Genomic DNA, 26,583 nt, shown 5'->3' with positions numbered 1-26,583 from the left:
AGTTCTTATTGCTGAAGAATCCATGCACTTTAGACCCAGGGCCCAGAAGCCTTGAGATAGGTAAGAGCTGAAAGCCTACTCCCCGAGGACTAGCTTTTATGGTATTAGAAGTTGCCATGCAAGCTTCCAAAGGAGGGAAGCAACCAGTAGACCTACCAGCTATGGCACATACGAAGCACAATGATGACCAGTATGATAACTCTAAAGATGCATTAATGCCATATGCTGGAGGCAATCAATAGTTCTCCAAGACATAAGACTCAATCAAATGGAAAATCATGCCTGATACAGGAAACCTAGCCAATGACTCAGGACCAGGGAAGTCATAAATATTAAAGATCCTACAACTACATTAGTAAGCCAGCAGAATCATTACACCAATTTACAAATATTTGTCTTTATACCTACAGATAGGTGTAGTATCATCCTTTTATCAAGGAACTTCTCCTTGCAACAGAGGGAGACCATTATGGAAAACCACAACCAACTAAAATGCATTGATGTGAAACCCAGTCCTAAATGATACATTTAAAAAACACTCCTGCACCCAAAGCTCAGGGAACACTGTGGAAGAGGGAGAAAAAATTTGTAAGATCAAGGAGTTTGCTGTGAGACTGTGTCTCCTAGAAATGTCAGAAGCTCCACCCATAAAGTATCACCAATGTGACTGCCTAGACATGAGGTGAATAACGCCAACAACAACAGACAAGCCAAAGTGGATGAGGGAAGCCCAGAGGGCCTCAGCCCTACACACAGACAGCTAACGAATGTCGAGAGCAGGAGAAATAGTCTTGCCCAGGGATTAGCACACCAATTGGTTATCCTACAACAAACTGTCAGCCCTAAAAGCATGTAACTTTCCATAGACTGAGCAGGTTGTGTATATAGGAATATACATATATATGTATATATGTGTAATATATGTATGCATATATATGCATATATACATATACAACAACAATTAATGAATATAGGGTTCATGAATTTAAAAGAGAGCAAGTAGAGATATATAGGAAGGCTTGGAGGGAGGAAGAGGTGAGTGATGCAATCACATTAAACACGCAAAAGTAAAAGAAATATTTTTTAAATTATCAATAACGATTAATATAACAAATCTTAGACTCACTTTATATTGTTTCTAGAACATTTAAAAGTGTTCTGACTGAATGTAGTTTGGCCTGAAATTTCTGTACTCAGGGTGGCAGTTTAGGCTTTCCCCTATATAGTAACACTCTTTTGACCATCATGAGCCCAGCTCTTGGGTGAGTCGAGCTAGGTTCTGAAGACCAGTTGCCATCCTGAGCTCAGCTGACTTCCTCCTATCTGTCACCTTTCTGCCCTTCCTGTCCTTTAGCACAATTTCCCTGACCTATTGTAATTACCCATTTTTTGTGTGTCTGTCATTATTCAGTATTTTATTAGACTGTGGTGTTCATAATGACAAAAATTAAGATTCCTCTTCCTTTATTTTTAATTAAAAGCATTATGGGGCCATACAACTGGCTGTTTACATAAATGGTTTATGCTAGTGTCCTTGTGATGAATGCCACAAAATATTCTAGGACTTATCTATATCATCAAGAAGAAGCATCCAGTCTATCTAATATTAGTACTTCTACAGAAAAAAATACTACTTATTAGTGCCAGAAAACTAAAATAGATTCAAACTTGAATTTGTTTTCTGGTTGTTGTGTTAGGTGCAGCCTTGATAGAAGGGGGCACCCCATTTAAGAAAAGCAGTATGTGTACACACCAAATACACCCTATTTACAAGAGAGCTTATGCACCGACTTCATGACCACATGTCTCATAAACTTTTAGCTTAAGGAGATTGACCTTAGTTTTGTCTATTCTTCTGGGCAAACATCACTACATATTTTTCAAATGTTCCCTTTTATCATTATTATATCTTGTTTTGTATTCCTTACAATGACCTGGAATGAGTAATTTCAGGTTTTTGTTCTCTTTTGAAAGAAATTTAATTTATATAAAAAACCTTACAGTAAATAAAATTACACACAGTTTTACATAATTTTTCATTTTCTTTATAACGAGGTACATTGAATTATTTATTCTTCATAAAATTGTGCATGGTCATTGCATGAATTGTTTTATAATCAGTCACAGCTAATTCCATCAGAACAGGTACATTTCCCTGTTTTTGTTCATGTTCGATTAGATCTCTCATGTTTCCTGATCATTTGGGTGGGTCCTTAGAGTTCTTGAACAGTGATGAACCCATGTGACTATTCCTTTAATCTTTACACCATGAACAAATGAATGGAAAATTGGCTTTCATACACGTCTTGTGAGTGCACCACCATTAACCTCCTTCTGATTTGAGCACCGTGCCCTCTTACCACCTGATGCCTAGCTGATTAAACTGAAATGAAGCAGCGATCAATCAATCAAAAAAAACATCCTTTCACAGTTGCTGTGTGCTTACCTACACAGTGCTGGAAGATAGGAGGGCATAAAAGTAGGTTACGCTTCCTTGTACTTTGAGAATTTAGCATTTAGTTCTACGAGCTCAATAGTGAGACACTATAGTAGATTATAACTTTAGTTTTAAACAACAGGGATAAGAGCTTGTGTCTGGGAAGAAAAGTGGACTCAGATATATTTCCAGTAAATCACCATTTAAACGGAAAACAACATGAGCAAAAATAGAGAGGAGGTTGAGGTTTTCAGGGGACTTAGAAGAGTATGTAACCATGAAAGTTCCATTTGGATGGGCAAGACAAGGAGATGGAATCGATTGATTCACTTTTCAAATTCACTACGTTGTGTGGGGTTTCTGTAGTGCGTTCTCTACTATGAAACACAGAATAGAAGTGAATACCTATCAGGAAAAGGCACAGAACTATTCAGATAGAAACATCCAGAGTTTAGGTAAAGTCAGATGACAAAATCTTACAGTTTCAAGTTTCTGAAAGTTTGAACAGGACAGATAATCACTGAAGTACCGTCTAAGTAAGTTTTGATAAAAGACCTCATGTTTCTTTCCTTTATAAATTTACTACATTGGTTTCAAAACACATGTCATCCCTTAAGAGTCTTTCCCATAAACAGCTGCTGAGTTAATTATTCTGAAACGTAACTCTTGGAAACAAGTGACTTCTACTGAGCATATATTTGAAGGGGCAGTCTCTGAACATCTCAGACATCATATATTTTGATTCCAGCTGACTCTACTTATTTTGCCACCAAATCACTCTTTTCTTAGCAGTACCTTGTGTTCTATGACTTCATGTGTTTCCATCAGCAATAAACTACTAAATCTCCATGGGAAATTTATGGACTTATATTTGTCTCTCAGCTTAGCGACACTTCTTCATGACTCAGCTGGAAATAACCTCTCTGTGCTCTGAAGTTCACCTTCTCCAATACACAGGTGACATTTATAATTACTTATATTGAATTCAGTATCACACGATGTACATTTCTTTATAGATTCTCAGAGTCTTTGAGTGGCTAGAGGACAGTACACACACCCTTAGTAGTAAACATGTAAGGATTTTGTGAGAATAAGGGTCTGTCAGGAGGGGCATGCAAAAATCTTAGTAACGAAGAAACATACAAGTGAAGCTGAGTAGTTTGTCAGACAATTGGAGGGGTCAAAAGTCCAGGGACTTGAAAACGGGCATGAGAAATCGAAAAATTTCCCAGTGTCCAGCAATGCTACTAATTTCTAGATTTGCCAAAATGCTATTTCAGTAGAGAAAGGACAACTGAACCTTGAAAGGACATGATGTCATCTCTTGTCTGAACTAATAAGATGTGGAAATGGAAAATTAAAGTTAAGTTTATTTTGGACACGTGTACATGTATATGCATGTAGCTTTGATTTTGCCATGTCAGGCAAAATTGGCATTTGAGCTGGACAATTTAATTTATTAAAAAGTAATCTCCCTGTCGTATCCAGGGTGACTGCATAATGAACTCTGCAATCTCCTCTTTTTCTTTGTACTAAGGGAACATACAACATGATGAACTGATCAATGAAGATGAGGGATTTTGAGAAGTAGGAGTGATGAAATTTTCTACAAGGCATTCATCCCCATGCCAAGCATACAGTAGCCACACCCAATTTCAGACCTTTAATTTAGTGGAACAAGCAGGAAGATATTTTTCAACTCCAAACTGCTTGTCTTCAGCTGACTTTGTAACTCAGTTTTCTTTGTATAAAACCCACATTACGTTTAAAAATTGAAACATTCCATCCATTTGGATAAATATGAATTATCAGCCCTGGAAGCTTTCATTATGTCAGGCAAAATATTTAATCTCCCTGGGCTTTGGCTAATTCACAAATAATAGAGATGGTCACTAATACTTGCTGCAGGATAGTGAAGGCCCAGAAAGGAAAGGGTTTCCTTTCTTCCACAACCTCCCGTGTAGATAAGGGTACTTCAAGAAGTAGATCGAGCAGCAACATTCCTACCGAATCACTGATTTGTGCAGTCTCTTTCCATTTAGAAAATACCAGATGTGTACAACCTCTTTTTGTGGTTTCTAAGACCAAGTGAAGAAAAATTTTCTGACCTAATTGCTGTTTTCTTTTCATATAATTGTTGAAAAACCCAAGATTAAACTTCGCAATGATTGCAAGAGGCCATTCCATATCCAGCTCAGTCTTCACATGCATTTTCAGTATGGTCTTTCATTCTCCTTTAACTAGGAATAATCAGACGGTCTCTTTGGACTCTTTTGATAGTGTTTTGGAGATAAAATTTCACTCAAGTAGAATACCTGCATCATCTTCATCACCTGAATTTATTTATGTGAGGTGTATACTTATCAACTGAAGTTGACTAAGTCTAAACACTATGCTGTCATTTATTCATAATTGTTAGGACACTAGTTCCTCTTATCCTGTTTTATGTTCTCTAGTCTTTGTTAACTGTTGTCTTGGTTACCAGTGACCAACTGAAGGCTTGAAATACTGAATGGAAAATTCCGGAAGAAAGCAATTCATAAATGTAAAAATGAATACTGTTCTGACTGGTGAAATGAATTATTGCTCACTTTACTCTGTTTCCCAGGGGATGTGGCTCACTCTACTGCCCATTATATCCACGTAGTTCATGTAGTCTGCTTCTCAGTCACTGGCTTGGTGATCAGATGCACTTCTGTATCTATGCCCCACCATGAATTCATTCAAGTTACTCTGGTGAAGAAGTCCAACACTATATCACAACACCTGCACCCTTCATTTCTCTTTATTGCATCGTGGAGGGAATATCGTTGCATATCACAACAAAAAGCATATATATATATATATACATATATATATATATATAATACTTTGAGACAAAGGGACCAGATTCATACAGTTTTAACTATAATCATTTCATTATTAACCATTGTTGTTGTTATTGCTTTACTATAAGCATGTACACACAGGAAAACATAGCATTTATGGAGCTCAGTGCTTTCAGGAATCCTCTGGGGTCTTAGAACACACCCCTGGTGGACGAGGGATCTGCTCCTTTTAAAAACTGCTTTGTGGTTTGTGGTGATATATTATTTATGATTTAACAAAGATTGCCAGAAGTATCAGAATGCAAAGCCAGCCACATTAGTTAGCTATAGAAGCTAGGCAGTAGTGGTATACACCTTTAACCCAAGGACTCAGGTGACAGAGGTAGACAGATTTCTGTTAGTTCAAGGCCACATAGAGCTACATGAATTGATCCAGTCTAGAAGAGAAACAGAGCTCACACAAAGGAGGTCTCATCACTTGGAATCCCATGCCTTTAATCCCAGGATTTGAGAGGTATAAAAGAAGCAAGGGATCTCATGTAAGATTTATTCTCTAGCCATGCTGAGGACAGGACAGCCCTTTCACCCTGAGGTAGAGGTAAGAGTTAGTGGCCAGCTGCTTTGCTTCTCTGATCTTCCACCTTGAACACCAATATCTATCTCTGGGTTTTTACTATTCATGTTACAGTGGTTTTCAGAAATAGAGAATAATAATCAAGGAGGCATATGGGATCATTTCACACATGCACACATAAATGCCACTGGTTAAAATGTTTTCAAAATAACTAGTTAGTATCTGTGGCTTGATTATACATCTTAACCAGTGCAGGAGGCTAGCCCAAGTGACAGTTCTACTTGCTTTCTTGTCCTCAAGTTCTTTGTCTCAGTGGTAATGGTCTGGTCTTTTACTCATCTCTCCATACATTTCTGAAAGAAGCCTGTGCTGGATGGTATGTCTTTCAGATTCCTGTAGAATTGTCTAGCACGCAAGTTTCATCTCCATGGGCTCAGACAAGGAGTGCATTTTTGTGTTTGCAGTTTAGGTACTGACTAACTGCAGACTAAAAACTATCTTCCATTTGTTTTTATTGTGATTGGCTCTCTCTCTCTCTCTTTCTCTCTCTCTCTTTCTCTCGCTGTTTGTGTGTGTGATGCTTCTGTGATATACATTTTCAATGGCTGTTTGTACACTACTTATTAGTTAACAAAACTAAATTGAAAACTTGCATGTGGCAGCTGTGGGCTGATGACATTTCAAAGGTAAGAGTCAAATAACTAGTGTGCTATCGATTCACTGATATATCAAATACTACCAAGTCCTTTTCACATGCCACTTTATCTACTTCTTTGCCTTTAATTTTCTTTGTGTCGCCTTCTGTGTCCCACCCTTTGTCACTTGACTTCCTTATATGTTTACATGTTTTCTTCTTCCTTCCTGTTTCTCCTTTCTTTTTCTCCTGTTCCCACCTCCATTCTTTTTTTTACAGCCTTTTTGCCTTTTTTTGTTTATTCATTTTGTATGTCAATGACAGTCCCCCCTCCCTCTCCTCCTTACTTTCCTCCCACCTCCCCCCAATCCCACCATATGGGATGGGCTTCAAAAAGCCAGTTCATTCACTAGGGATAGATCCTGGTCCCACTGCCAGTGGTACAACAAACAGACCAGTCTACAAAACTGTCACCCATATGCAAAGTTTCAGTCCCATGCAGGCTCCCCAGCTGTAGGTCTAGAGTCAGTGAGCTCCCACAAGTTCAGGTCCATCTCTGTGGGTTTCCCTGGTCACAGTCTTGACCACCCTTGCTCATATAACACCTCCTCTCTCTCCATATGGATCGCCCAGGGAAGGAGATGAACTCTCCTGGATAAACTGGAGGCTGGAAGGGAATGGAAAGGGGAGGGGTGTGGGATGGGAACAGGCCATGCTATGGGAGTCCACCCCCATTCTTGCTGTTGATTTTTCCTATTTCTTTTCTTTTCTCCCTCCCTACTCATGTGTTTGCTCTTCTGACATCACACCCATGGGATCACACGCACGACCCTTCCTTACCGGGATGAAGATGTAGGCTCAGTGGTTTGTCTTTGCACACGAGCATGTTTAATTAAATGCTCCTTTAAAGCGGTCTGTACTTCAGCTGGGATATCAGGGGAAGTGTGGCTGATTTTTATTGCAGGCTCAATAGCTTTTGGCGCTGGCTTTTCATTTTCTTCAACTTCTTTTTTCTCTTCAGTCTCAAAAACTTCAGTTGGAGCACTTGAAATGCTCTGTGGAAGGGCACTGACATTGGGAGCCACAAGCTTGCTCTTCCAGCATGGCCAGCACAGCTTCCAGAAGACGAAAAGGGAGACAACCAACAAGGCTAGGCCACAGAAGCTCACGACAACTGCCAACAGGCTGACTGAGATATCTGGAAAAATAATCACAACCGAAAGAAATATCAATAGACATTGTAAGGAAGAAGCAGAAATGTGATATAAGTGGAAAATTATCTACTGGATTCAGGGAACACTCGACATATGCATGTTATACCTGAATATACCACAAGGGATTCAAGATTTTTCAAGTGAAGGCGGCTAACATGCCTCCTGCTGCAAAGCCAGAAAGCTAAACTCTGAAGTTGTTTATAATAGACACTATTTGCTTCCTCTTTTATCTAATGAGCTCCTCCTTTTCCTTTCTATGCAGGGAACAGCATTAAATGCTAACACCGTGCTATGAGAACACAACAAGGCTTTCAAGCTCAGTGTTTTTTAATAATTTGTATGTATGCAGTTTTAAGTTAGTTTGCAGACAATTTTAAATCCTGAGTTAATAAATGAATTGTGCTCTTATCTGAATGTCTGTGTCCTCCTAAATTTATGCTAATCCTAAATCCCAAGGCAGGCTTTGTCATTAGGATGTGATGGTTAACTTAAATTACCTTGCCTAAATTTAGATTATAAGGCACACTCCTGGTCATGTCTATGGACATTTCTGGAGAGGGCTAACTGGAGGGTGGGGATGGAGGGGATAAACTACCTAGAATGTAAATGACACCACAGTATTGTCTAGAGACGTAAAAGAAAAAACAGGAAAGAAAAAGAAAATCAAGTGAGATTTGACATTCTTATTCTCTGTTTCTTGCCCCGTCATGATGAACTGAAACAACACAAAGTAAACCATTCCTTTCCTCAAGTTGTCCTCTCAGATATTATATACACAAGAATGCAATGAGTGGGAGCGCATAGAAGATACCGCCTCTGGGGAGGGGACTAGGTCATGAAGGGAGAGCCTTCATGAATGGGATTATAGTGCCCTTTAAGATAGGTCCACAGAAGCTGTTTTGTCCTTCTACCACATGAGGTTACAGAAAGTAGTTGCCAACTATGAACCAAGAATAAAGCTCAACTACAATGTGTTTCCTCCAAAGTGCATGGACTAGAACTTTAGTTCTTCAATGCCAGTGCTAGAAGACAGGACCTTGTGGGAAGTGTGCAGGTGAGAAGGATGGAGCCTTCGGGAATGGCTCCACTATAATACCAGATTTTTACCTCTTTGAGGACTAGACTAGTGGGTTTGAGAGAGGATTTTTTTTTTTGGTTTTTCCAGACAGGGTTTCTCTGTGGCTTTGAAGACTGGGGTCTGGAACTAGTTTTTGTAGACCAGGCTGGTCTCGAATTCACAGAGATCCGCCTACCTCTACCTCCCGAGTGCTGGAATTAAAGGCGTGCACCGCCACTGCCCGACTGAGAGAGGATTTTTTAAAATAGCAAGGTTGCTCCTTGCTTTGCATCTTTAAATGTCTGTTATGAGCCAGAGAGGCAAGAGGCCCTCACTAGGGGGAGGTAGACTTACCAGCCTCTAGAATGATGAGTCAAAATGAATCTCTTACCTTCACATGTTATCCAGTCTTAGGTTGAAAGAAAACAAAGACATGCTCCCACAAGCTACTGAATCTGCCAGTAACTTAATCTTGAACTTCCCAGCCTGCAGACTCTGAGAAACAAATTTCTGTTCTTTATATACTGCCCAGTTAATACTGTTTGGCAGCAGCAATATGAATAGGTTAAAATATTGTTATTCAGGAATTTAAAAACATCCACATTAAAATAATTATAGTATGAATATATATGCTTATCATGTAAAATGCTAGAAAGAAATACAGTTTAAAGCTTGAGGCTGAATAAACAGATGAATGGGAAATTTTTTTTAAAGTTCCCTTTAGAAGAATTCTAAGCAATTTATTTATACAGTATACTTTCCGGGAGAAGGCATGACTCCTTACTGTATACTTTCATGATGACCTTCCCTCCAAGAGTACTACTGACAATGAGGGTGATGACCTGTAGTCATAGTATGCAACCTTGACATGGAATAATGTAAGTAGTCATCATGCCTCATACCAATAGCGCAAGTCTAGTAATGGTTAAAAAAGAAATCAGACAAGTTCTGAGAAATAGACATTCTGAAAACACCTAACCAGGACTCCTGTCAATATCATCAGCAAAAGTTCTGGGAAAACATGCCAGTCAAAGAGATCTAAGCAGACTTCACCAAATGTTGCAAATCATCCTGGATAGGGTCCTAGAATAGTTAAAGGGCATTAGCCAAAAGTGAAGGAAAGCTCAAAGAAAAAGGTATGTGCTGTAGTTAACCTCCCAGTACCAACGTATGAGTAATAACAAATGTGTCATTTCAATGTAAGGCATAAATATGAGGAGAAACTGGACATGGATATGATGGGAGTCTGTACTAGGTTGTTTTCCTGCAAGTCTTACACTGTTAGAAAACATGAAGTCTAAACAAATACAAATTAACCTTCCCATTACTAATTTTTGTCTTTCCTAAGTGACCCAAATTAGCCATATGGCATATAGCATTATTAAAATTTTGAATGTCAAATAGATTCTCAATAAAGGACAGTTTTTCTAGATTTGATTAACCTTATACTTTTCTATTACCAAATTTGCTTACCCTCAATATAAAATATGAATCCAATTTCCACTGTTTTAAATAAAAATGCTAGGAATATATCACAAACTGATAGTGTCTATCTCTTATCCCTTTCAAAATGTATCTCTTGATGTAATAACAGTCAATACTTCAAAATATGATGCTATTTGAGAAAAGCGACTTTAATTAATTATGGTAAATTCGAATAATACAAACCAGTTTTACTCCATTGGCTGGAGCTTAGAGAGGAGAAGAGATGAGGATACAGATAGATACTGATAGAAAAAGCACATGAAGACATAGTGTTAGTGATAGTGACAGTGGTGGTCACCCTGGCTGTCTTAGTAGGGGTTTCTATTGAAGCAACAAAATACCATGACCAAAAATTTTAGTTAGGCATGAAAGGGTTTATTCACCTATTCTGTATCACTTTTCATCATCAAAGGAAATCAGGCTAGGAACTCAAGCAAGGAGGAACCTGGAGGCAGGAGCTGATGCAGAGGCCATAGAAGGGTGCTGCTTTCTGGCTTGCTCCCCATGGCTTGCTCAGTCTGCTTTCTTAGGGAACCCAGGACCACCTGCCCAGGGGTGTCCCCATCCACAATAGGCTGGGTCCTCCCATCAATCACCAATTAAGAAAATGCCCTCCAGGCTGACTCACAGCCCAGTCTTATGGAGGTATTTTCTCAGCTGCGGCTCCCTTCTTTCAGATGACTACAGTTTGTGTCAGGCTGACATAAATCTAGCCATTACACTGGTCAAGGACAGCAGCCTCAGAGAACTCAACCCTGCCGATACATCAACCTTAGACTCTAGTTGCCTTGATGGAGAAGTAAATTCCTATTCTTTAGGCCATTCATTCTAGAGTATATTTTTATGATAGTCCCAGTACAACAATGCTGAATAATTCCAAATTCTTTTAAACATGGTTGTGTATACAATTAGGTCACATTCTTTGGAATTAACCACTGATACTAACTGAATATGCATATCTAAGCCTGTCACTTATAGACAAAATATATCTTATAAAGTCTTAAATATTTACGATTACATAGTATTTTAATATAAATTGTTTACTGTATAATTCTTCCTTCCATTTGCTTTCCCCCCAGTAATGGGTTATAATTTCATGTTGATATAATTTTCTATAATCTTTCATCATAACAGATATGTAGCTTAAGCCCAATTTGGGAGTGTAACACAGTCACACTGAGCATCTTTGTATTTTTCTCCTTGTAAGAATATTTGTGACTGCTGGGCGGTGGTGGCGCACGCCTTTAATCCCAGCACTCGGGAGGCAGAGGCAGGCAGATCTCTGTGAGTTCGAGGCCGGGCTGGACCGACAGCCTCCAAAACAATACAGAGAAACCCTGTCTCGAAAAACCAAAAAAAAAAAAAAAAAAAAAAAAAAAGAATATTTGTGACTGATTTTCTAAAACAAAGGTCTCAAAATAGAATTGCCGAGGAATGGATTATACCCATACTCAGTTTTACTAGATATTTTAATAGTCCCAAAATGAGTCCCACATTTGTGAAAGAGACACCATTTAGGTTTATAGGTTTCTACAATTTTAACGAAATATTCTCTTAATTTTTGCTAATCTTCCAAAGCTTTGCTTTTTTCTGACTGTAATGGGAGACCATTCTGAAATTAATGATTTTCCATTTTTCTCTACTACCTATTTAAGAAAATAGAATGTCTCTGGCATGCTGTGATATGCATTAAAATTTCTCTTAATTTTCCTTATGCTGCTAGAATGACTGCTGAATGCTTCCTATTTGTAGCCTTTTGATAAGGAAGACTTTATTTTACATTTTAGAGTTTACTTTTTTAAACTGTTGTTTTACTTATTATCACCATAACTTGAGGAAAAGAGAAAAACATATGAGATTAATGTGCATATTTACAAGATGGATAAAGATAAATGACATGTCTGCTATGCTTCTAAAATATTTCCCAAGGTTCTTATCTTGGAAACGTTATCACAGAATCAGCAGGGCTGCAAAGTGGGACCCAATAAGAGGTGCCACAGCTGCCGAAGGCTCTAGTTACGTAGTGGATTGATGTCGTTCCAAGAGTGGTTAGTAACTGCAGGGTAATTGTTAGAGTCGCAAATTCTGGCCCAGCATGAAGGCCCTTAATACCAGACTTACTAGCTTTATAACCATGAACAACGTCTTTATTTATCAACTATGCAATCTGTGTTACTATTGGAGTAACATAAAAACAGACCCAATTCAGTGTCTTCACGTATTTTCTGTACCATTTACCTTACATTATTTAAAACATATATATTACTTTAAATATGTATGTTTCTTTAAAATTAAAGTTTTCAATAAGTTATTCTAACAAAGTTGAGGGCAAGAACCAAGAGTTTTCAGTGACCTTTTGGGTACAGGTTTGAGTGGAAAATCCTTTAATAGCACTATCCCAAAGAAATGTCTTTGGCACTCAAAGTACTCCATTTAGTTCGGAGCCCTGTGCAAACCTGAGTATATTTTCTATTTTTCTTCTACTATTTTTTTTCTGTCTAAAATATCACAGCATTTTGAAGACCATCAAATGCTTCTGCAAACCATGAGAATATTTCTGATAATGATAGGTTTTGCTCTCATCACAAACAAAACAGCAGAAAGCAGCAAGTCTTGTTCTTGCAGCTGAGATATTTGTCTACTCCACCTCTCTCAGTCTCACGTCCTTCTAGATAAATCCAAATTTCTTAGGAGCTCTGACAGCGCCTTTGTGATTCTGCCTCTGGCGTCTGGTCTACCTTCACTATCTGCTCTTTACTCTGACCAATGTTACTTTGTCATGATTTCTTAGAGGTCACCTGACGTTTAACACATTTGCCCTCCTGTTTTATCAGAAGCATACTTGTGTTCATCCTATAATAGCAAGGCCCAACGATGCCGCTTCCATGATAATGAGTTTGTGAAGTGTAGCAATCTGACACTAGTAACTTCCCTGACTTGGCATTAATTAATTAAGACTGTATGTTATCATGGCCTATAGTATCACACACACACACACAAACACACACCCTCAGTGGTCACTTTCTTCAGCTGGGCTATACCTACTGTAGTTTCTACACATTCCAAAAAAGGTATCACTAGCTGGAGATTTGGTTCATAATACATGAGTTTGTGGAGAACTTTTCAGATTCAAACTTTTTTTAAAGCACTTTTTATTTAAATTAAGAACAATCTTATTTTACATACAAATCCCAGTTCCCCCTCTCTCCTGTTCTCCCATGTCCTTCACAAATACCCCTGTCCCACCCCCCTCAGCAAGGGTGAGGTCTCCCACAACGGATCATCAAAGTCTGATGTAGGCCCTCCCACATGTGTTTAGGCTGAGAGAGTACTCCTCCATAGGGAATGGACTCCCAGAGCCCATTTGTGCACTAGGGACAAATACTGGTTCCACTGCCAGAGACCCCATAGACTGTCCAGGACTCCCAACTGACTTCCACATTCAGGGGGCTTGGTTTGGTCCTATGCTGATTCCCCAGCTGTCAGACTGGGGTCCATGAACTTTCACTTGCCCTGGTTAGCTGTCTCTGTGGGTTTCCCCAGCATGGTTTTGACCCCTTTGATCACCACTCCTCCCTCTCTACAACTGGATTCCAGGAGTTTGGCTCAGTGCTTGGATGTGAAACTCTGCTTTTGCTTCCATCAGCTACTGGATGAAGGCTCTATGATGTCATTTAAGGTAGTCATCAATCTCATTATAGGGGAAGGGCATTTAAAGGTAGCTTCTCCACTACTGCAGATTTAAACTTCTACATTTAAAGAGCTCCTCCGTTATCTGTTGATTTCTAGCTGGCTAGATAGCTAAAGATTTATTTGGAGGGAATGTGCAGAAATCCTTCTACAAGGAAGATAGGATAATACACCTGTCTTACATCACCATTCAGATACTGGCGTTGATGTCTATTTTACCACCGTGACACTTGGAGGAAATTATTTGGCACTGTATTATGTATAAGTTAAAAATGAGAGTCAATGCTTGATGCTAAAGTCCTTATGATTTAATATTTTACAACAAAACTAATTCATCCAAGTAAGAATACCACTGAAGGAGTAAGTGATGATCTAGAAATTTTTAACTGATATTTTTGTAATTGTGATCCAACATGATTACTATGGTTTAAAAAATAAATGAAAGGGGCTACAGAGACCACTCCAAGGATAAGAGCTCCTGAATGCCATTCTGTGCCCCAATATGACAGCTCAAAAGTGTCTTAACTCCAGTTCTAGGGAATCCTATGTCCTGGAGTCCCCCTTGGGCACCAGGCATGCATGTGGTGCACAGACATACAACGTTCATACATATAAAATAAATCTAAAAAGCAAATTTTAATAAAGAAACAAGTGATAGTGAGGGATTGCATTCTGTGGGGAGATAATTACTTCAAGAAACTACTCAGAGAAAGAGTAGAGGGAAGGGTAACAACTAGAGTAGCATATGGAGCTGATACAGATTTTATTTTGTATTAAAATCAAGTATTTCAGCATGCTTAAAACTGATGAAGGGGATTGGTGAGCAATACCAAATGAGGTGCCCGCAGAGTGCAAAAGCCAAAGTCCCATGAAAAGTTGGAGGCAAAGATGAAAGAATTGGCCCACTTTGTGTTTCAAGAGACACATGAGGACCCTAAAAGGTGGTGTGACGATAGGTCTTAGAACATGAAAAGTAAAAAGTTCTTGTCTAGAACTGTGTTTTTTCCAGTCAGTTGTCCACAAATATGGGAGAGTCTATGGGAATAAAAAACAGAACCAGAGTCTATAAAGACAGGGGGGAGAAAACTACATGGGAAGCACAGGGTGCTTGTGTCTACATCTGTCTGCGTCAAAGATGGGGAAGCCAGGACTGCTTGGGTATAAGAGTCAGCTGAAGCTGCCCATGACTCTGTTTTTGTTTGCTGCTAGGCTCTCCAGGAGAATGTGATAAACCCCATGGATGTAAGTGCTTACATTTACAAAATGACACAATATTGGTCTGTCCTCAGTAAGGGGATTCCTTTGAGGACATTGGCAAATGGGGGGCAGTTTCCAATTGAGAGACATGACGCATGGTTTGAGAATTGGAATATTTGAATTTGTTAATCTCCAGTGGTGTGAGTTTGGGCCAGATCATTAACGAAGAGAGGTAAGAAGGACAAGGGGAGACCACTAGGCAAAGAGGCCCAGTGTCTGTGCCCGGGTGACAGTCTGAGCATCTTGACTTTGAATCAAGCTACCCAGTACAATGGACAGGCTTGAGTAGGCCCCCTGGAGCTGACATTTTCAGTCTCCAGACAATTTAAAAGATTTCATTATACAGCTGTCATTGCATTATATCTTGATAAGATTGGCGGTAAGTAAAGTTTACAGAAACTAGATTAGGTTTCCAGACAATCAGATTAAAACTATTCAAACTGTGGTTTGAGTACATACATTTGCATAAGCACTGTTCTATGGCTGTGTACATAGACACATCTGTGTGACTGCACATGTCCTAACTTACTCTTTCTCTTGTTTTAATACAGCAAAATAAAGCATTACAGTTCCGAGAGAAGATGAAAGACCACTCTAAGGAGGCATGTGTTTTTAGAAACTTCCAGATGAATGGAATCTTTGATGAAGACAAAGTGATTTGGTCTTTACTTTTCAAAGTTCGGGATTCACTATGACTTGTGAATACATCAGATTTCATGATCTTTGACCTACCCAGTTGGTGGTCATCGAGTAGAAAAGCATACAATGAATGTCATGCCCTCAACTCAACATCCTCTGCTTGGTTAATACTATTTCTACCTGTGCCTTTCTGGATTATTTTAGGTTTTTAACGTTTTGTTGAGAACTCAATTTATGAACAATGCGTCTACATCATACTTGTCCTACCCAACTCCTACTTTGTATGTCCCTTCTCCCTCTCAAATTCATGACTTCTTATGTTAGCTTTTAATTTTTAAAGTTATACTCATTTTAGCTTTTCAGAATGTGTAAGAGTGTGATTTTAAAGTTAATGGTTTCTGTCCATGGGTATTTTAAGTATTTTGTTGCTTGGTGGCTTTTTGTTTCCTCATTGCATGAGCACAGACTCTTACCACGGGCCACACCTTTGTTTATGGCACCATGAGAGGGAGAAGAGGCTAAACCTCAAATCAATGCATTTTATTAAATGAAAGGACATTTGGGGATTATTGGTGAAGTTATTTATACTATTGGTTTGGTATTCCTATTATAATAGTTAACTCATAGTTCTGGTTCTATAACAAAGGACCAAATTAATAGTGACTTAGACAGTAAGATTTTTCTCTTGTTAAAGTAAAGAGACTGCCAATTTAGGCAGCCAAAGGCAGACTCAGCAACACCAAGGAGGTTTTTGTTTTGTTTTTGCTTTTCTCTACTGGTCACTTTTTCTTTCCCAGTTTTACACGGAAAGCTACCATGCCCACATCCCAGGTGTGGTGATATATTATTTGATTTATTAAAGCTTTCCTGAGGATTCAGAAAGCAAAGTCAGCTATAGAGATCAGGCAGTAGTGGCACACCACTTTATTCCCTGGCCTCTGGCGACAAAGGCAGATGGACTCTCTGAGTTCAAGGTCACCCAGGGCTACACAAGATTGAATCAGTCTAAAAGAGAAAAAGAGCTCACACCTTTAATCCCAGCACTAGAGAGGTATAAAAGATAAGAGCAGGGTCTTCAGTAGTCAGCCTCAGGAGTCTCGTCTCTAGCCACGTTGAGGAGAGCATAGCAGTCTGAGTGAATTTGAGGAGCAGTGAAGTTGTGAGTGTTAGTATTCAGGCATCAGTACTGGACTGCCCTTGGGGTCTTGACAGGGTATGTCCTCAGCTGCTACCACTAGAAGCACCACCTGTGCATATTCACTATGACCTCTTTTAAAAGGGCCCTGCCCACCTCCCATCCTCCTTTCTATCTTTCTTTCTGTCACTCTCTCTGTTCCTCTCTCTCTGTCTCTCACTGTCTTTGTCTCTCTCTGTCTCTGTCTCTGTCTCTCTCTTTCCACTCTCCTGCCCCTGTAGGCTGGTCTCCCTATCCTCTTTCCCCTTTTTTTCATCCCTTTCCCTAATTAAAAAAATCCCTCCTTCTCCTGAGCTAATTGGGAGCATGGGGGGAGGGGAGAGGGAATTAGGAGAAAGAGAAGGGGAGAAGAGGAGTGGAGAGGAGGACATGAGGGAGCAGGAAGATTGAGTCAGAGGAAAAATAGAGGAGAGCAAGAAAAGAGATAACATAATAGAGGGAGCTATTATAGGTTTAAAGAGAAATCTGGCACTAGGGAAATGTCCAGAGATCTACAAGGATGACCCCAACTAACAATCTAAGCAATAGTGGAGAGGCTGCCATAAATGCCCTTCCCCGATAATGAGATTGATGACTACCTTGTATGCCATCCTAGAGCCTTCATCCAGTAGATGATGGAAGCAGAAGCAGACACCCACAGCTAAACACTGAGCTGAACTCCTGGAATCCAGTTGTAGAGAGTGAGGATGGATGAGCAAAGGGGTCAAGACCAGACTGGAGAAACCCACAGAAACAGCTGACCTGAACAAGGGGAAGCTCATGGCCCCCAGACTGATAGCTGGGAAACCAACATAGGACTGATGCAGACACCTTGAATGTGGATGTTAGTTTGGAGGTCTGGTTAATCTATGGGGCCTTAGTATTTATCCCTAGCACATGAATGGACTTTGGGAACCCATTCCACAAAGAGGGATACTCTCTCAGCCTAGACACACACACGGGGGGGGGGGGGTTTGGATGGGGGGAAAGTGAGCATAGGCCCTGCTCCAAATCATATGACAGACTTTGAAGATCTCCCAAGGAAAGCAAAAAGGGAATGGAATAGGAGGTCGGTGAGGGGCAGAGGAGGAGGGGAGGGAGGGGGAACTGGGATTGACATGTAAAAAAAAAAGCTTGTTTCTAATTTAAATAAAAAAGAATATAAAAAAAATCCCTCAGCTTGAACCCTGTCACATGGTGTCTTTCTCTAGAAGGCTGCTTTTCTTAAATTATAACAGGGAGCAATCTGAGGATCATCCCTTTGGTCTGAGCTGAAGTAGAGGTAAGAACTATGGCAGGCTATTTTATTTTTCTGATCTTCAGCTTGAAGCTTGAACCCCAATATCTGTCTCTGGGTCTTTTATTTATTGTGTTACACCCAGGTGTCTGAATAAAAATATCCAGGGAAGGGAGCACGAGGGGATACCTCACCGTGGTTTTGGAGGATACAGCCTTGATATTTGGCACATTAGACTGCTGCTTACATTCTGATGTCCCCATCCATGTTCACAATTTAGTCAGATGGTCACACCACAAACTCAACTAGGCAGAAAGAATTCTATAACTAGGAAGGAAAAGGGATCTGAACATTGGAGAGCAATTACTGTTCTTCATTTCTACATTAGGCATGTAATACAATCAGCATGCCCTTGCACGGTGCCTCTGAGGAGCTCTGTTTTAATTTCATTTCCCCTTGCCCTTCCTCCTAGTTACAGTAAATGAAAAAAAGTTTTGCATTAATACCATACTTACCGATGATAAAATGTGTATTTTAAAATATCTCCTGTTTCTTAGATGGCAATATATCAGTAATTCTCAACCTGTGGGTTGCAATCCCTTGGGGGGTCACATAGCAGATATCCTGCATATCAGATATTTACATTATGATTCATAACAGTAGCAAAATTACAGTTGTGAAATAGCAATGAATACTTTCACTGCTGTGGGTTATCACAACATAAGGAACTGTATTAAAGGGTCACAGCTTTAGTAAGGTTGAGAACCACTGCAATATTTATTACTAGTTATGGTTTATTTAAGTTTCTTATGGACAGAAAGCTTGTGTGGTGTAGTTATTGTGTCTGCACTAAGGTAAGAGTGTCCACATACAAATCCATGTAAGAATTTCACAGTGTGAAAAAATGTACTTCAGCAAATGGTAATATAGTACTTCATCCTTACACACTAAGTTCTTAGTGGAAGTTGGCAATAAAGGCAATGAATAAAATGTATTTGGCAACATTGCTAGCATTCAACGTTTTGTACAGAAAGCTGTACAGAACAATAACTAATGGTTTTTACATTAATATAAATTCTTTTTAGAAAGAAATGAAGCTCCAGTTCTCTCTGTGACATTGTCTGAAAATGGCTAAAGAACAATGCAATATTGTTTCTGAGTTAAAAACCTACTCATAAGAATTGGACTCAAAATTTTAGCTGTGAGGACTGTGCTATAGTTCAGTGTTAAGAGTGTTTTCCCAGTATATACAAGATCCAGGGTTCAATACCCAACCCTGCAAAGGAAAATATAAAGAAGTTAAGTTTTAAAATTACTTCAATCTACTTATTTCTTTTGGATTTTTTTCTTCAGTGTTTAGGAAAGTGGCACATGGTTTTTAAAAAAGAATCTGTTTAAGTTTAAAAGACATCTTTCTACATGTATGCTATTAAAATTTCATGTGATGAGAAAGCACTGGACTTTCACACCTATGGCTTAGGAAACATTGTAAAAGAAGGAGCAGAATATTTGGGAGTTTGCGGTGAGACTGTGTCTCGTCAGAATGTCAGAAGCTACACCCACAGAGTCTCACGAGCTTGACAGCCTATACATGAGCTGAAGAAAGACAACAACAATGGACCTGCCCAAGTGGGTAGGAAAAAGCCCAGGAGGCTTCATCTCTACAAAAAGAACTACAGTCAACTGAAGAATTCCAGGAGTGGGAGAAATAATCTTCTCCAGGGAATAGCACACCAAGAGGCTATACCAAATGGTCAGCCTGAAAACATACATACAAATAACATATAGACTGGGCAGGTTCTGCTTGGGATATACATGTGTATATATACCTGTACATATATACATGTAATGACAAATAAAAAAAAAGAAGCCATGCATTTAAAAGAACACAAGGAGAAGTATGTGGGGAGGTTTAGAGCAGTGGTTCTCAACCTTTGGTCGTGACCCCATTGGAGCCAAAGGACCTTTCTACGAGGGTTGCCTAAGGCCATCAGAAAACATATTTATTACATTATGATTCATAACAGTAGCAAAATTACAGTTATGAAATCGAAATAAAAATAATTTTATGGTTGGGGGTCACCAAAATGTGAGGAACAGTATTAAAGGGTCACAGCATTAGGAAGGGTGAGAACTATTGGTTTAGAGGTAAGAAAGAGAAGGGGAAAATGATCTAATTGTATTATAAGCTCAAAAATAAAAGCAATTATTTTAAAATTAATCAAATTAAATATAAAAAGAAAACATTGAATCCCAATTTATTGACAACATTCTCTTAGTTTTCTTGGTGCCATATGAAATAATGGTGCATCATACTTCCCACAGCAAGAACTCAATACACACTCTAATGGAAGCACAAGCCTAAAACTGTCTTTCAGATGTATTAACAACTTCCACTGCAATAGATTATAAACGGCAATAAGATTGAGAATATTTAGCCTTTTGTTGCTATAATTCCCTGAGTTCTGAAATGGGCCTAAGGGAAGACCAAGGAGAGGACAACAGTTAAAAAACTGGCAGTGATGTTTTTTATTCAACAATAATGTAATAAACGGTCCTTTCTCTCATCTATCCCAGATGACTCTATCCTTTTGACTACAATACCATCAGAGCACAACTTCACAGAGGAGAGGAAGGAGGGGCTGTGGAGAGACAGATGAGGGTTAACTACTCCACAGAAATGGGTGGAAGTGGTTCTCCAGCTGCTCCATTCTCTTACATAAAACGGGGGTAATACTGCCAGACCAGCACACATCCTTCAGACCACTTTAAGTCATCTGTAGATTTCCTGCAGTACCTAGCATTATGTAAAGCCTATGCGGACAGCTGCTACACTGCTTCTTCAAAGAGCAATGGCAAGGAAAGGAATCCGTACAAACTAGACACAGTTTGTTCTCTAGGTAATTTCCATCCGCTAGAGTGGAGCCCGTGGACTTACCGGGCTGACTTTGTATTGAGCACACAGGTAATAGAATGTGTACATGCAGTGCTTCATGACGGTCCACTGAACCAATATTCCTCTCAGTTTTCACAGCTCAGGGAGTCCTTATGATGTATTTGATGCTATGAAGCAAAGGAAATCTATTGCTAGTAATAAGAAACTATACCTTCATACAGGGATTAAATCTGTAAACTTGGTCAGTACAATCGACACTGTACAAGTTAGAAATGAGAAAGTATAATTTACTGACCTTTATTAAAATACTCATTATCAGGGAGTCCCAGTCTCCTTGGTGCACAGATTAACTATGTTTCACAACCTTTGAGAAGAGGAATTTAGAGCTCTTTCATTGTCACACTGTTTTCATTGTTTTACAGTAATTAATTTTAGTAATAATATAGACTGTTAGTTCCTAAATTTGGCAAGAAAATATACTAATCAGAGTTTTACTGATTTTTTAAAAAATAATTGCAAATTAGAAAAAATAATTTATTTTGCTCTAACATCTTTCTCCATTATACATTTGTCTATGAGCACATGAAAAGAGCCATATGTGAAATTGTATGAATTCAACTTTACGCACATTTAATATGCTAAGAATCCTTTACAATGGGTTGGGGAGATGCTCAGTGGAGGACCCAGCTTCAGTTCCCAGCACCCACATAGTGTTTGATAGCATAGTAACTCCAGTTGTAACTCCAGTTCCAGGGGAGCTGACATTCTGGCCTTTGTGGGTGCTGCCCACAAATGGTGTGCAGACAGATGCAGAAAAAACACCCATTCATAAATAATAATAATAATAATAATAATAATAATAATAGTAATCTTTTACACAATCTCACTGCTATTATATAGCACTTCTATTTAGACTAGAATATGGGTAAGCAAACTTAGGTGCACATGAATGCATAGGTTCAACCATGACAAATGAATAACTTTTGTTCTATTTGGGTGTTGGGAAATCTAACATAAAGAAACGTTCTGGGTTTGAGTTAATTGTAAGTGGGAGTATTTTGTTGGTACCTTCTCATATGCTATGTAGAGAACAGCACAGAAATACTTAAAATTCAATGTTTGCCAGTATTTGCTGTAACAGCTGAGATTTAACAAGGGCTGCGACTTAAGGCCGAGGCTCTTAAGTATATTCATCAGTAATTAGTTATGATTTTTGATTAAAGTGTAACCTCTTTTTAGCTTGTTTTCGCATCTGCAAAATAATGACTCCTGGTTAAGCTGGAATAACTATCAAAAGTTTTAATGATGGGTTTTTATTACATCAAGTGCTTTCTACTTAAAGTCACATGCTTCTCTTTGCTACTGGGGATCATTAAGGAAGCCATTTTGTTCATTCACCAAATTATCTATCAAGTCTCTAGTCTGCGCCCCGGATGTTTCCAGCACTGGGGAGGATACAGTAGACAAACCTCTGTCTTCAAAGACGCAATATTCTAGTGATTTAAAGTGCACATTAATCTTATCAACACGAATCTAGAGAGTCTTATTGTGCTTTCAAAATACAGACAATTGCCACCAAGTGGCTCCGATTCATGACCTTTTTATTTTATAATGGTACAAGAGATAAGGTGGAGACCACATTTTGAATTTGGAATGCTGGCCTTTTCTTAAGTTGGCGATATTGGCGTAATCTTCTTGTGATGCTTGGCTGCAGGCTGAAGAAATGATATGAGCGCATGTAGTATAAGTGATCACATTTTCAGCTCAGTGGGCTGGGTTTAGTAAGTGCACTTTAGACTTTTATTATCAGCTTCCAATTGGGGCACAACCATATTATAACTCGAAGGACATCTCTCTTATACAGAGAGTCCTAATTTGCTAGAATTTCAATAAATTCAGTAATTTACTATATGATACTTTACTCAATCAGCAAATATTTATTGAGTCTTTAGAATATACCCAGATTTTCCTAGCCATATATTTATGGACTTAATATACACATTAACTGTATCCATATTGATTAGAAAGGAAATTTTTGTTAAATGTCTGCTCAATAATATGCATCTAAAGAACAGAATGAACTTGGAATAATTTGTCCAATTTTTTTAGAATCTGTATTCCCATGTTGAAATTGCACAAAAACAAATCTGAAACACTGATGAGCTAAGTACCTATTAGAATATTTATATTAAGGTTATCTATTCACAGCTGTGGTGTGAGTGTGTCTGTGAACTTCAGTGGTCTGGATTAACTGTGGATTTGGAGCTCTGACTTTCAAGCAATACAAGTTTCTTGAACTTGATAAACATCTAAACATTAATGAAGATTGTCCAGAAATGAGCCTAAAACTACTTTAAAATGATTACATATACTATTACAGTATATTTTAGAAATATGACCCAAGACTAAGCTATTTTTTTTCATTTCCTGTAAGCTTTCTCAATTATGTCATGCTGTGCACTAAATGAATTTGTAGGATACCATATCCATTTTGGGGAAGAAGACAATCAATCGATCAGTGTTTTTTTTTTTTTTAAACTACTCCCACATCTAATTTTCTAAAACTTACACATGATGGACTTTGTAGTACTAGTAACGTTGATTCATAGAGTGACTTTTACAAAGTGTTTTAAAAGGGCAATGTAATTAACATTAGCCACCACAATCTAAATCCTCAACATTTTACCAATACTTGAGCTTGGTCGGCTGGACTGTGGACCCTCAGGGACCACATCTCTGTTTTAGTGATATACTCGAATTCTAACATCCTTACTGTGGTCCTGACTTTATCTGGGACTATGCGAATCTTTGTCTTGCTATGACTGTGTGAAGGAATGAACAGTGATGTAATTTCAAATCTCAAGATTGTTACTGTAAGGTTAAACTAACGCCATGAACTGGTTTCTTTAAAAGTGAACCACTACTGTATCAATGAAAGTCATTAATGTTCTCTTGCCTACATTCAGTCAATATCAACTTTTGGAAGTGCTTTTATGTAGGAACCATAATAAAGGGAACATACTATAAGTCTATAGAACAATGTGCATCCGAGTCCCTAGCTGATGTAATTAAACACTTAGTGAATAATCATTGGATCTGCTTCAATGATCCACTAATATTGGAATGCTACTTTAAAATCAGAGCAATTTGTTTTCAACTGTTTTACAATTTACAAATGGAAAAAGCAAAAGAATCTTGTTTGTCTTCATATGTCATATGCAGTTTGTGGACTACTCTCTAGTGAGAACTATTTTGTGTGTTCCCATGTTAGACTATCATTAGTACATAGTTTTTTAAAGAGAAGGAAATACTCACACAGTTGTTTTAGAGTCATTAGGACTAAGATGATTCACTATAGTGATTAGGAAAATCCCAGAACTCTGTTTTACCTTGAATTTACACAATCACACATTTTGGACAGTTTAGAACCTAGTCCTGTTTTAGTTTTCAATCGTCAAGCAATTTCTACATGTCTAACCAATGAGAGTCAAGAAACTACTTAGTGTGTGGTCACAAGGGCCAAGAAAGATGAAGAATTAGGAGCTATACCTTCAGCGTCAAATGTTAGTGAACAAAACGTATGTCCTTAGATTTAATTCGCTTCCTGCACTCTGAGCCTTGGGTTAATGGTCACTTAAGACATTTCAGGAGAGCGTACTCACGTTCTTTCCAGAGGTCTCTACAGTCCCAGCACTTCGGTTTTTATCACACCCTTACCACATCAAGCATATCACACACACACACACACACACACACACACACACACACACACACACACACAGGTGCGCGCGTATACACAAGCACACTGTTTAAATGGCCTCTTCCACTCTGCAGTTTCATTTGCCCACAAGAATCTTGCACCCACCGGACAACAGGAATGACATTGGGTTGTGTTTATACATTCAAAAACTGACTGCTTCCATCACAATGACAGCAGCAATAATGTATCATTCTGCTCCATGAATCCCTGGTTCTGACAGACTCAGACAACCCCCCTCTTTGCTTCTGTTGCCATCCACAGAGCATTTGAAAACCTTGGGGACAGTCCTTGTAAACAACCCTAAGTCCCAGCTAAACCGAACCCATTCCCACTCCACCACAGGCTCCCTTCCTTTGTCTAGTCCTCAGGGTGGATGGTGGAGCAGAACTGCTCTCCTTTCACCTCGTCTCTCCCGAGCCTGACTTTGTGGTTGCCTTTACCTGTTGCCCTGGCTATCCTCCCCCTCAAGTCAGAAACCCTTGCCCGGAGACCAAAAGGACCGGAGAAAACAAAGCGAATGCGACAAGACTACGTAAGGCAACGGTGCATTTCCGAATGCGATCAAGTGACCCTGGCTGGGGTCATTTGGTCACATCTCTTCCCAGCTGCCATTTGCTTCCATGGTTCTGGACGCCAGTAAGTAGTGTGGAAAGGATTTAGAATCTCTTTTCCTTTTCCTTGACAAGTGACCTGGGTGTCCCTACCCTTTAGCCATCGTTACCAAGAAGCACTAGAAAATTACATATGCGTTACTGAAAGGCCTCGGAGGATTCGGAGAACTCGACAGGTTGCATCCGAGAAAGTTAGAGCTGAGGGACCTTCTCGGCATTCAGGGCCCACTCAACCCGACCTCTAAGAGCAGGTTCCTTGAGGCCAAGCGCAGATTTTCACGCTTGGCTGGGTGGTCCAGCGGCGACCTGTAGGACAAACCAGGGCACACGAGTCCCTAGGGCGCCAGAGCAGCAGGTGGGAGAGAGCGAGAGCCGCCCGGGAGCAGTGACCCAGCAGGTGCTGGCGACAAACCAAACAAGCTAGTCGCTGCGGCCAGTGAGACAGGCGCCAGCTAGAAAGGTTGCCCCTAAGATAACCCTTGTCCCGGGCAGCGCAGGCCCGATCCCCTTACCTGTGCCACCTCCTCCCTGGCTCGCCCTATCGGCGGGAAAGATGCCCGAGCACTTGTCCCACTCCACCTGGCCCGCGAAGCACAGCTCGGTGATGATGTGCAGTGCCTTCTGGCACAGGCTGCTCACGCCATCCTCCTTGCGGAAACTCATCTTGGCTTCTGCTTGCTGCTTCTCTGATTTCGCGTGGCCTGAGGCTGAGCCCTAGGAGTTGCGAGTTGGCCCCATGGCGAGCGAGGGAGCAGGAGGGCGGCGCGCACAGACGGGAGGACGCTGCTGCCTGGTCTGCGCTTCTCCTCTCCTCCGAGCGCTCGGAGGCGCGCGGAGCCCAGCCGGCGGGGAGCGAGGGGCGGCGGCGCGCAGAGTGGCGTCTCCCGGGTGCTAGGCGGTAGGGCCAATCGTAGGCTCGCGCGGGCAGCGGGGGGCAGAGGCGACCTGGCCCTCCCGCGGCTCCCACACACCCACCTGAAGCCCAGTTAGCCTCTTGTCATCTCCACCTTTCAATCCAACTTTCCCTGGTCTCTAGCAGATTCTGGATCTCTTTAAAAATTTTTTTAAAGCCGTTCCCCATTCCAGACCA

The 26,583-nt window shown here is 39.8% G+C and overlaps 1 protein-coding gene across 1 annotated transcript in view; it reads right to left on the bottom strand.

Annotated features, from left to right (window-relative positions):
- Positions 1 to 26,322, bottom strand: part of Syt10 (synaptotagmin 10) — a 60,158-nt gene extending 33,836 nt beyond the window's left edge. The window contains exons 1-2 of the mRNA XM_005067116.4: positions 26,006 to 26,322; positions 7,314 to 7,671 (exon numbers count right to left, since the gene is read on the bottom strand). Coding sequence (XP_005067173.1) covers positions 7,314 to 7,671; positions 26,006 to 26,156 — 509 coding nt within the window. The 5' untranslated portion in view covers positions 26,157 to 26,322. The remainder of the gene's footprint in view (positions 1 to 7,313; positions 7,672 to 26,005) is intronic.
- Between the last annotated feature and the right edge of the window lie 261 nt (positions 26,323 to 26,583).

This window comes from Mesocricetus auratus, unplaced genomic scaffold, assembly GCF_017639785.1.
Source record: "Mesocricetus auratus isolate SY011 unplaced genomic scaffold, BCM_Maur_2.0 Super-Scaffold_100010, whole genome shotgun sequence".
In the NCBI taxonomy this organism is placed as follows: domain Eukaryota; kingdom Metazoa; phylum Chordata; class Mammalia; order Rodentia; family Cricetidae; genus Mesocricetus; species Mesocricetus auratus.
This window is presented reverse-complemented; position numbering and strand designations above follow the sequence as displayed.